General features: G+C 36.6%; 1 protein-coding gene across 1 annotated transcript in view; it reads left to right on the top strand.

Moving 5' to 3' along the window:
• LOC111622899 (bleomycin hydrolase-like) overlaps positions 1–13,172 on the top strand; it is a 51,720-nt gene that overhangs the window by 8,090 nt on the left and 30,458 nt on the right. Inside the window, exon 2 of the mRNA XM_023365358.1 lies at positions 12,064–12,218. Within this exon, the coding sequence (XP_023221126.1) occupies positions 12,064–12,218 (155 nt within the window). The remainder of the gene's footprint in view (positions 1–12,063; positions 12,219–13,172) is intronic.

Raw genomic sequence — 13,172 nt, 5'->3', positions numbered from 1 at the left:
CGTGACATGTCATATCTCTAGATTGTACCCCTCATTTAAGAAATTTAGTGAGTAACCGTATTGTTAATTTTACATATTGTAACTTTAAATTAAAGAAAAAAAACCTAAAAGAAAAAATGTATAATAAAGTTGTGATTGTTGCAAGGAACATTTTTTATCTAATAATTTTTTAATACTATTAGTTTGTGATACATAATATATTATTTTTTCTGCCATAATAACTAACTTTTTTCTGTACCCCTAAACAACCTATCGCGTACCCTAAGGGGTACACGTACCACAGGTTGGGAATCGCTGGCCTAACTCGATAAAACGCTCAAATTTAACCGATTAAAGTTTCCAATGATTGAAATTTAAAATGACACTTTATTGTGGGTCTGTTTGTCCCTCACATCACCCCGGCCTTTCCAAAATCGGGCTTGTTCTGAGTGAGCAAGATCGATTTTAATGAGCTGAAGTTTCAATGGAAGGTAGAGGATGGAGGGTATTTCCTTGAGGTTCTTGCGATTTTCGATGAAATTTGACTTGAAAATTATAAGGACCCGTCTTGTGAACACATTATATTTAAGAGTCTCTCTCTCTGATTGAATAATAATATTAACACGAGTTATTTCCGACATGGATATGATTATTTTTATGATATGGTTATCATTCTAATTAATTATTTCCGACAATATATTTTTTTCGCGATACACAGAAGTTTAATGGATTTATAATCTACTCTCTCTCTCTTGGTGTGGTTACATGGTGAGTAAATCATAATGATGCAGAAGTGTACTGAGTAAATAAAATTATTTATTGATAAGAAGATTGAAATTGACTACAAAAGTCTGAATACAAGGACTTAGTTAGAACTTACGATATAATAGGGTTATACAAGGTTATATGAAGTTATATACTAATTATATAAATTGAATATATATACGAGGATTATCTTAGGTTGTGTCCGGAAAGGGTTTTTAAGATTGGCGAGCTTGGTTGTGTGGTGGACGGGAGGGTTGTGTTGATTGTGAGTTGGGTTGTGTGAGAAGGGGGGATGTAAATAAGGATATTTGTGAGGCATGAGGCTGGATTTCAGATAGCCCTTGTGAGGTTGAATTTTGATTGAATTCTTGGAGTTCTTGTTCAAGATGAGAGGGACTTCTGTAATTAATGGGTAATATAAGGGTCATTGGAGTTTGCGGTCTTTGTAGTTGCGATCTTGCCTAGATGGATGAGGGCGGTTAGAGCCTCGGAATCCACTTCATTAAGTTGTGGGGTGGTGGAGGATTGTCGGGTAAGGGTGAGGCTGAATTCCACCATTCCTCTTCTTGCCATTCTCTATCGTCGGACATCTGGAAGGGGGGAAATATTTAGAATAAATTTAAAATTGCAGTGATGGCCAAAATTTTGAAGGAGATTCTGGGGTATTTCAAAGTAGGGAGTGGAGGTTATTGAAGGTTCTCTGTATGTTACTTGGACTGTGGAAATCCACCGAAGGCTGTGGTTGCCTTTCTTGAATTTAATAATATAACAAAAGGAAGTGTCGAGAAGGGGCTTTTATGGTAAAAAAAGGGACAAGTGGATCAATGCTTTTTAACAATGATGAGGAATTTTTGGGATTGGTAGTCCAAGATGGCAGCCCAGGTACCTTCTTCAATGTGGGTATCTATTCCTCCGAAATATATATTATCCTGGGTTACGGTAATGACTTGGGGATGGCTAGAGATTATGTGAGCATAGATTTGAGGTCGAGGTTCTTCCCAGGGACATGCTGCCTCTTGGAAGGGGCAGGGAATGGGCTTAAAGGAACAATTTTCTTCGTGCGCTCTTCGATTGCTTTTGAGTAAAACTTCAGGACATCCAAAGGTTTGGAATGTACATGGAATGGGAATGGTTTGGAGAAGTTGTTCTGCCATTAAATTGCGAATATATCCCAATGTTTCTCGACAGGTATGACACTGAGTAATACGAGGTCGGCATTCCGAACAAACCACATGTCCATTGGTACATTGATATATTGGTGGTTTCATAGGCGAATAGCAGATGGGACAGTTGAGAAGAGTGGCCAAGGCAGGATCCATATGAGAAGTGGTGAGTGTGTTCTGTAAAGAAGTAAATAATAGGTACTACGGATTGGAAGAAGTGTTACTTACTTATATAGACTTAGTCGTGTGTGGAATCTAGAGAAAGAGTATGATGTAGCTATTGATTTTATTCATTATTCATGATTACATAAGAATGGGGGTTCGAGGTTCTATTGGCGTTGGTGGGCGTATGGAGTCTCGCGTAGTAATCTCAAGGTCATGTTCCCTTACTTTTGGAGGGAGAGAGTGTGATCTTAATTGGATGTTTTGATAACAAAAATACAGAGTTATAAGGAGATTTACTACTCCCAAAATGGTGATGACAGAGGTCCAGATGAGGAAAGACGATGACTGCAGGATATGAGGAGAATAAGTGGGATTATGCTGGGCGGTGAGAAGTTGTTCTAAGTCGAATTCCACTTTGTGTAAGGATTGGTCAGCTTGCATGATATCAGCATCTGTTTGCACATAGGGAGTAGAGATGGGAAGTTTGTTCTGGGTGAGGTGAGTTTGAATTAATTTCAGCTCGGTTTGATTGATGATATTATCGATAGAGGGAATAATAAAATGTCGTAGATTCTTGACCTTAAGGATGGTCTGTCGTTGGAAATGGGATGTTAAAATAATTCCCGGAAAGTATCCTACACAAGTTTTGGGAAGCATTATAATACCAGTGGCATTTATCTTGGTGATCATGACTGAGGTTCTCTTTTCTTGGTCGAAGGGACATCTAACTGTGAGGATCATTGATGTGGATATAGAATAGCCCAGGTTCCTTGATTGTCAATTTGACGAAAAATAGGTGCGTAAGATCTTATCAGTCGTCTAGGACATAAAAGATTAATAGTTTTCTCATTTCCAAGGAACAATGAATATTCACAGCTTTGTCGCACTGATTGCCAGATTGGAACATTTGGGGTACAGATGGCAATAGGTGTTGTCTGGCATCTTGTTAAGTCATAGGAGGATAATAACATATAGGATTGTCGATCCCTGGATAAAGTAATGATCGGATATGAGTTGTTGTAGTAGACGAAAGAGTTGATCATTGGGTAGTATACGGGAAGTTGAATGATTTCATATACATCAAAGTATCCGGTAGGAGTAATGAGAGGTATCTTGGCAAAAATACGTAACATCTTGGGTAGCGCTACGGCGGTGATAGAGGTCCATTGATAAAATTTAAAAATAGAATCTCGGCTTGGGTTTTCCAAGAAAGCATATTCCTCAGGTAATTGGAGCTGGATTTCCCGTAGGGTGTTTAATAACATTTCTTTGGGTAGGAAGTAAGTGCTAAGTTGACCCAGTTCTAATGTTTCGATGGCGTTCCTTATTTCCAGTAATGAGGTTCGGAATTCTCTAACGGAGAATTCAGTAGATCGCACGGCGGTCTTAAGGGTAAGATAATGTTGTTGTTGTATGAGGGTTTCTTGTAGTAGAGCTTGTTTTTTCATTAACGAATAGATTTGTCGGCAATTGGTTTTGGTAATACGGAGGGTGTCATTAAGTACGGTAGCTTGCGATTGAAGAAGATGAATGAATTCATTGGTGGATTCTGTTAACTGAGCTATCTTATTATTAAGAGTCTCAATATCTTCTGAGGTGGCTGTTCCAAATAAATATTTTAAAAGTTTGCCTCCGGCATTGATTAAACCTTGTTTTCCTGTAATGGAGGGCTTGTTAAGGGTGACTAAGGTTTTTAGTTCCCTATATTCGGCTTCGTATTCATTTAAGGTGGTTTTTATCAAGGTGAGTTCATTGGCTGATAATGTCCATCGTGGGGCTGCGACATTCTCTTGTTCTGGGTTTTGCACTTGTCGTTGCACTAGAGTGATTAAAAGTTGTAAGTGTCGTTGCAAAAGATGTAGTTGTTCCTCATATGGTTCGAATGAGATATCAGTAATAAGAATCCAATAATTGGTTGTCATGAAAAAATTTCCCTGACGCACAAAGATAACCCCCTTTTGTAGATTATAAGCTTCTTCTCTCAGTCCAGTTGAAGGTGTACAGAGTATGGAGATAAGGAAGATAGGTTGAAGGAAGAAACTGGAACGAGTTACGGACATACTGGAGCTCGTTGATTGCTCATTGAGACTCTGGATAAAAAAGGAAGGGCGATTAACAATCCTATTGAGCTTATCCAGAATTTAATGTTAGGATTAGTTATTAGTCAAAGGTAAACGGGTTTTTTTTTCTTTTTACTCTCCCCTTGTTAATTGTGTCTGTTGTCTTAATTAACTCTGTCTTGTTAATTTTGGTTGACTGCTATTTCCTTCCTTTGGCGGGCTAGCCTTTCGTTTGGGAATTCGACTTCGTCTAGGTGTCGGGAGAATCAAGGGACGTTCTTCCACTGGTCCCCGGCTGCATAATGCATACGAATGAGAGGAAGTAGGTTCTCTTGGTTCTTCTCTAGGAGTAGATTCTATTATTCTTTCTTCATTTTCGGAATCGTCTTCCTCTGATTCTAAGTCCGTTTCTGGTTGTGGTTGAATTTCGGTGAGGATAAATTCGTCCCATGAGTCTGCACTTAGGGAAGGTTGGCGGGATAATACCTTAGGTTGTGTGGAGGTTGGGATAGGAGATCGGTCTAAACTTTCTAACCTTTTGAATTCTTGTCTAGCGGTGCAATGTTTCAATCTATTAGCATGAACGTGGTTGTTTCTTCGTTTGAATATTTTTGATAAGGAATGTGACAGGACTTAATTTGGATATGATATGAAATGGGCCGGACCATCGGGGTGCTAATTTTCTTTTTAACCCTTGAGGTAAGACAACCTCGTTAAGGAAGACTCGATCTCCTACCTGGTATGTAGGAATTTTATGAGTTTGGCGATGTATTTTTTGACATTCTCTGGCTGCGGCTTTGGCATATTCTTGTGCTAATTGACTGGCCATTCGAAGGTGGAGTTCCGATGCAAAGTTATCTTCTACATCGTATTTAGTTCTGGTCGGATGGGTGATAAGGTCAAAGGGGTAAATTGGGTCTCGTCCATACAACAGAAAGAATGGACTGTCATTCGTAGAAGCGTGGACGGTAGTGTTATATGCAAATAAGGCATAAGGAATCCATTCATCCCAGTCTTTTTGGTCTTTGGATACGTAGTGTGAGATAATATCAACGAGAGTTTTATTGAATCTTTCAACTATCCCATTACATGCAGGGTGATAAACGGTTGTAAGAAGTCGCTTAATATGAAGCAATTCGCATACTTCCTTGAACATCTTGGAGATTAAATTTGGGGCTCAATCGGCAAGAAGTTGTACAGGAGTTGAATGGCGTAAAATAATGTTGGTAACGAAGGCTTTGGCAATAGTTTTGCTATGAATATTGGGTAAAGGTATTGCTTCTGCATATCAGCTGAAATGGTCGACAAAGACTAAAATGTATTTATTTCCGTTGGTCATAATAGGCAAAGGACCGATAATGTCCATAGCAGTCCGTTCAAATAAATGTGTGAGGGGAGCGAATAACTGTAGTTCCGCTTCTGTTTGTTTGTCTTTTCGCTTGTGTATAGCACATCGTAGACATTCTTGGCAATGATTTTTTATATCCTTATTCATGGTCTGTTAATAAAATAAGGTCTGGAGTTTTTGTTGCATTCCTTGGACTCCCAAATGTCCTCCGACAGGAGTATCATGATAAGTATGTAGTATATATGGAATCAATACGGATGGAATAACTAATTGTTCTAGGAAGTCTTCTTGATTGCTAGGTTGTAAATGATAAAGAGCTCCTTCCTCATCTAGGAAGAATTGGTTCTTAAGATTTGGATCTTGTGTGGTTCCATCTTCTAGTTGCTGAATTATAGGATTCCATTTTGGATCTCGTCTCTGTAAATCTCTGATTTGGGCTTTGGAGTATTTTGGGTCAAGGTCGTCTTCAGTCTCTACAATTTGTCAGATAGGAATGCGACTTATAGCATCAGCATTTCTATGGCATTCTCCTGCTTTATGCCTTACTTCAAACTCAAATTCTTGCAAAAATATAATCCAACGGGCTATTCGAGAGTTTGTGCTAGAGTCTTTGTTGTTCATGAGCCATTTCAAGGGTCTGTGGTCAGTGAGAATAATGAATTTCCTTCCATATAAATAAGGTTTGAAATATTTGGAAGCCCAAACAACTGGTAGGCATTCCTTCTCAATAGTTTCCTCACTATGTAACTGGCATAAGCGATTGTCATTTCGCCCCTTTCATCCTCTTGTGATAATACTGCTCCTATAGCCTCATTAGAAGCATCTGTAGCCAGTATAAAAGGTTTGGTAAAATCAGGAGATTTTAATAGTGGGGCTGAAGTAATGATTTCTTTTAATCTCTTGAAACTCTGCTCTTGCTCTTCTCCCCATTGGAATTGAGCGTCATTCTTTAAGAGATCGGTCAGTGGCTTTGCGATATCTGCATAAGATTTTATGTGGTGCCGGTAATATCCAGTTAACCCTAGGAACGACTTGATATCATGTTTGTTAGTAGGTTTGGGAAAAGTCAATACGCAATTGATTTTGTCGGGATCCGGTCTTATCCCTTCATCAGAAACATTGTGGCCCAAGAATTTAATTTGTCGCTGCAAGAAATGAAATTTCTTTGGTTTTAGTTTTAAGCCAGCGGCAGCAAGGCGTTGGAAAATTTGTTCTAATCGTGAGAGATGAGTTTGGAAGTCGGAACTAAAAGTCAAGATGTCGTCCATATAGACGAGGCAAGTTTTCCCTTTTAATCCATGAAGGATGAAGTCTGCCACCCTTTGCCAGGATGCAGGGCTCCCGCAAAGACCCATTGGCATCCGATTCCACTGATAATGACCGTCTGGGCTAGAAAAGGCGGACTTTTCTTTATCTCTCAGGGCTAATTGCCAGAACCCTGAAAGGGTGTCCATTGTCGAAAAATATTTTGCTTTTCCCATCAAACTGAGGGCTTCCTGATCTAAAGGTAATGGATATGGATCCGTTTTTGTAACTTTATTGAGCTTGTGATAATCTATGACAAGGCGCCATAGCCCCAGCTCTTTTTTCTTGACTAATAATGCAGGTGCTGACCAGGGGGATTTTGAATGCGATATTATTCCATGATCTAATAACTCATCAATGATTTCATTCATTTTTTCTCTTTGAGCATAGGGTATTCGATATGGAGGTTGGTATATGGGAGAAACATCTCCGGTATTGATTTCGTGTTCCACGACTTGACAATATCCCAAATCATAATCGTGAGTGGCAAAGACATGTCGATATTTGTACAAGAGGTCTAATAAAGGCTGTTTTTTCCCTTTTCCGATGTGGGACCAATTGAATAATTGACTGAATTTTTCTCTGGTAAGATCCAGGAGTAGAGGATTTATTGATAGAGCAGGGCTTTATGGGAGATTTGTCTTCTACTGCTCTTAAAAAGATTCCTTCACATTTGCCTTTCGCTATTTTCCTAGGTTGGGTGGAAAGGTTAGTTATATGGACTGGTACTTGTCCTCCCTTCATAGTTTTTGCTAGGATATCTGTTCCTACGACCCCCTCCTGGCTAATAACACTGGATTCGATAACTCCGATTTTGCCTTTTTGTCTTAACCCCGATATATTGGCCATCATAATTATTTTGGATCTCGGGGGAAGATTACAATCCTCCAATAAGAGGACATCTCGAGTTTGTTCGGGATTAGAATTTTTCTTTGGCTATGGGTGACTTTAGTTGTTGATCGATTAAGAATCGAGTAACCTTTAGACTGGCTCTGTGTGCCTTTACAAGGTCGGTTTTTCTCTTCTGGCTTTAAAATATATGATTTGTGAGCATCAGAGTTTTTCCGAAATGGAATTTCCTCTCCCCTTGGGAGGGTTAATGTTTCTCTTGCTAGATTAATCATCAACTGTTGGGTTTTTATAATATCTCTTCCTAGCAGTCCATCAAAAGGATGTGTAATCTGATCATCCACGACATAACATGAATGAGAAAATTGCAAAGGTCTCATATCAAAATGAACCTTGATGATAGGTGGTTATTCCATGGCCCATAACACTTTGGAACAAAATCTCTCCTTTTTTCTAATTAAGTTCTACACCAGCTACCTTGTGAACCAATGATCGGGATAGAAGCGTGACTTCAGACCCTGTATCTATAGCCAGTCGAGCCGTATATCCGTCAATTTTACACAATAAACTAAGTTCAGAATCCCGGCCTAGTGCTCGGATTCCTCCTTTACCTTGAGACATCAAAAGCATTCTCCTTTGGGAGCTATATGAGTTTCTCAGTGTCGGGGATCGAAACTCTCAATATAATCCATGATAACCCACTTGGGAAGACTGAAAGGGTCGAGCCGATTTATTATATGGCATTCTGCATTCCCACCAATTTACTTTGTTAATTCTGCTGTATGTCTGCCTCCTAGGGGGCTGGGAATTTGTTCGAGCTCTTTCGATTCTCTGTCCCCTTGATACATTCCTGGTCCCATCTCGGGGAGCATATGCAGCATCCCTATTTTCAATTCTAGTTCAATCCCAGTAAGGATATCGGGACCCTCGCGAGCCATTATCCAGTCGTCCTCAGGGTTGATATTGTGTTCAGTCGCCATAAGCTCTGGGGTGCCCAGATATGGGATTTCAGCGTGGAGGGTTGCCCTGACTTCTTTCCTGAGTTCCTAATCATCTCAATTGCTCCTGAAGTTTTGCTAAAATATCCTCTAATTGCTTTTGATGCGCTTCACTAGGATCCTTTTTCGGATAGATAGGATTGTTTATGTTCCTGACTATCACTCGTGATTTCGCCGTTAATTGTTCAATAGTTTCCTCGCTGATGGCTGCCTGCACCGCCTTATCGAATGTCTCCGGATCTCGCAACATCACTTGTCTTTTTATACGCTCATTTAAGCCGCTGAGGAATTGCACCAGCAATCTTTCGTCCCTCTCTTTTTGTTGACATCTTTTGATAACTTCCCTTTCTTGCGCATCCCCGCTAGTTTGTTCTACCAACGGCATCGAAGATGTACAAACCATGCCGTGCGATTACCAAGGTCTGTAATCGCACGGCATAGGTTTGTACATCTTCGTCTCGCCCTTGGACACAGGCATGGAATTTTTGTAAACATAAAGAAATTGGCTCTCTATCAAATCTCTTAATCATGAGTTTTATAAACTCCTCATACGTCACCACCTCCTTCATTTTTGCATCCTTCCATGCAAATTCTTGGGCTATCCCCGTTAATTTTAACTTTGCGATTCCTAAACATTGTGCTTTACTCCAACTAGTTAACTTTGCGATTTCGTCTAGACTCAAAAAAATCGGTGACCTTAAGGCCCTCTGTGTCCCCCGCAAAGGAAGGTATCAATGGAATCATCCCTCCTAATCCGCCTAATGCGGCTCCTCCTGTGGGCTCTGCTCGTGCAACTCCTGCTGTCTCTTCTCGCGCCCGACCTTCACCTCTTGTCTCTTTTTTTTTTTTTTTTTTTTTTTTTTTTTTTTTTTTTTTTTTTTTTTTTTTTTTTTTTTTTTTTTTTTTTTTTTTTTTTTTTTTTTTTTTTTTTTTTTTTTTTTTTTTTTTTTTTTTTTTTTTTTTTTTTTTTTTTTTTTTTTTTTTTTTTTTTTTTTTTTTTTTTTTTTTTTTTTTTTTTTTTTTTTTTTTTTTTTTTTTNGATGAGGAAGTGACTTAATCGGATTCCATGGTTGCTAACAATTGACAATTTTAATGAAACTAAAGGAAATACAAAGAGAGTCAATTTCGGTCATAGTTCCACTATTCAAGAGAGGCCCGTCGAGAGAGAGAGTTTACAAACGAATCGCGGGTTGATAAATGCCTTGTCGACGGACTGTTCTTTCCACTAGTTCTGAATCTTGTCCGTTCACTGGTGTGGAGGTACGGAGGAGTGTAGAGGCTTAATCAGGCACGATTTTTTCCTCTCGGGTTTAATCCTGGGTCACGATTTTAATTCTGGAGGACGACTTTGTTGGGCGGACCTTTTGAAGACGACTCTCTCTTCTTCTTGAGGGTTTTTTCTTGTAATTCCTGTTGGGTTTTTCCATTAGGTCAGGTGATTGTTGTTAAGAGTCTGGCGTCCAATATGGATTCTCCATCGAAAGTTCCTGGTGACACATCCCTGACTAACTGGATCCAACTCAACAAGGAACAAACTCCGTGGGAAATAGTTTTTATGGCTTTTAGCCTAACTCGATAAAACGCTTGAATTTAACCGATTAAAGTTTCCAATGATTGAAATTTAAAATAACACTTTATTGTGGATCTGTTCGTCCCTCACAAAAGAAATGTCTTGTTATTTACTTCAAAAATTAAAAAAAGAGTGAATCAAAATGACTACTTAATCTCATTTAAGAGTTAAAACTCGTCCTTTCTTTTGCACACTTTTGCACAATGAGTTAGAATGTTCTAACTCATTGCCTCACATAACAAATGGCACACCCCTTGACTAAAAGGAAAATGGCAGCTATATATATGTATATTTAATTTTCTTTAAAGATGGTGTTGCTATAGCCATTCTATGTAGTGTATTCTAGCTCATTGAGAACAGCAGTTAACTCCAAAGAAATTGATTTAATCTCTATATTTTGAAAAGTGCTGTTAGTGAACAACACTTTTCAACTACCACCGGTCCATATCAAGCATGTTCAGTTCATTGCACATTCTTAGAATTTTGCTCATTTAAAAAACATTCTAATAGTCCTAAGTATTTAATTCAACTTTATTGTTTTGTACTGAATGTGGAATTAAACTTGAAAATGTCCATTATATACAGATGAAGTCATTCGTTTACAGTAAAATTTATACTTTTTACTAGATTGTGGTATTGGTGAGTGTTATTTTCAAAGGTTTATGTGTATGTTTTGGGACATGCTTTTTAATTTTAACATTAGATAATTGACAATAATATCCGTGATAACAAAAATCAGATTTTGCTGTATGTTGTAAAATAGTAAAACTAAAATTTTGTTAGATCATATTTCAACTTTAAATATGATCTAACCTTACAAGATAGATATTAGATTTTTATATGATATATATATTTTCCACTTTGAGTCTTGTTGAAAACTGGTTGATAAATAAATTTAGAATTTTTTAAATTGCAATTCTGTATTCATTAATTTTTAGAAAACAAACATAATTATTCAAATTACTTCTTTTATAATGTGATTTATAAAAAAATTTGGAGAATTTTACAGAATTGACCTGGTGGCCAAATTTGAGAATCCTGTATCAGTTATATATTTCTAGTGTGTAGATGTGTTTGCTAAACTCTAAATTGTCATATGAAGACAAAAGTATATCCTAAAAAAATTATTTTAAGTTGTAGATAACTTCTCACTTCAAAGATGAAAAGTATTAATTAGAATTAGCGTATTTGATAAAATTGCCAGAACTATAATTGTAATTATAGTCCTGGCAATTTTATCAAATTATATTTTTTATTTGTGCTGTCATCAGAAGGAAGTCCTGTAACATTTTGCATAATGAGGAGATGAGCATCCTCTAATAAAAGGTCAACTCTGCCATAAGACTTATTTTCCTGAGGTGTGAGAAAAGACATCAAAAGACTATATAATTTAGTCTTAAAATGTATATTAATTTTTGAATTAGTGTAATTTTGATGTCACCAGCATCTAAAATTTCACATACTTTGACATCTACATGAAATATATTCAACTTATTTAAATTTTCACAATTTGGAAAAACAACAAGTCTTCACTTCCTGTCCTCCTTTTACAAGCTAAATTTTTTAAATGAAAAACTTTTCGTATTAATTAAAATATTTTTCTTGTGATTGTGCCACCATCTGGGAATTGTTTTTAAATGTTTTTATGTAACAAGGCAGACAAAGCCTCAAATAAAAGATTGACTCTGCCTGTAGAGATTGTTTTGTTCCTGAGGTCATGAAAGAAGAACAAAAAGTGAAGACTTGTTGTTTCTTTCAGATTGTGAATATTTTATATTGTCTTTGGCTGTCTCATTAAAATTATTTAAATGTTGTTTTATGTAAAATATCATTATTTAATAACTTTTATTTTACTTTCCAGCTTTAACTCCAGAGAGGTTAAATCAATTTCAAAAGTCATTTGAAAGTGATCCAAAAAATTTACTTGCTCTTAATGCATGCACAAAACATGATCCATTTGAACTTTGCTTGAACCGTCTCAATCTCCAACAAGTCAGTCATGTTTTCAGCCATAAGGTAAGCCAGTTATTCTGAATGAATTGTTTTTTTAATAAATTAAAAAATAGTTTTAATTTTTTATTTAATCTTAAATATATATTTATCATTAACATTTTCATTGCCACTGTATAGGAAAGAAAAGAAATCATAAACAAGTATTTATTTTTTTGTGTACAGTCAATTCATATTAATAAGAATCACTAGGGAAATGGCAGTTCGTTTGCATTATCAAAAATTCATAATAATGATTTTCAAAGTCAAGGTCAAGTTTGTATAATTGAGTTAAGATGTAATAGACAATCAAAATTTCTAAATTATAATATTTTTAATTTTCTTGGTGTTTGTTTTAAGACATGCTGATTATAATCACTCACTATATTATAGTCTCTCTGTATTAATTTATTAAATCAAATTAAAAATAAATTTACTTACAAAACCAAATTAATGTTTTAAATGATTTTCAAATCAAACAAAATGAGGAGGAGATGGTATTTTCTGTTGAATTGTGCAATAGTCTATCAGAGTGGTCAAACAAAACACAGCTAAAATTAATTTTTTTTTCTTTTGTTTGAAAAAATAGAAAATATTTTTTTGGCACCAAAAGAGTAAAAAAAAAGAAGCCAAACCTGTCATCGCTGTATGCACTCCCTGATAAGCAAATTAGTATGTGTTTTCATGAAACCACATTTATTTAAAGGTGTGGGACAATCTTAAACTGTAACTCCTATTTTCTGAGTACAGTAGAATGATCTGCTAAAATCAGATGTCTGAATTGCTCTACAATTTGAGGTCGAACCTGTCTTTGTTTACTAGGAGAGGAAAATTTATTCTACTCAAAATGGAACATTTATTGCAGTACCACATTTTACTGTCCATATTGAAAAGTGAAAAAAGCAACCATTATTGGAAATAGCATTATTTCTTGGGGGTTATGAAGATAATTTACAATTCAGTTTAACAAATTCTGATAAA

This window comes from Centruroides sculpturatus, unplaced genomic scaffold (genome assembly GCF_000671375.1).
Source record: "Centruroides sculpturatus isolate CEXI.00-Female unplaced genomic scaffold, Cexi_2.0 scaffold229, whole genome shotgun sequence".
Classification (NCBI taxonomy): domain Eukaryota; kingdom Metazoa; phylum Arthropoda; class Arachnida; order Scorpiones; family Buthidae; genus Centruroides; species Centruroides sculpturatus.
Note: the sequence above shows the minus strand (reverse complement) of the source record. Positions and strands in the feature narration are given on the sequence as shown.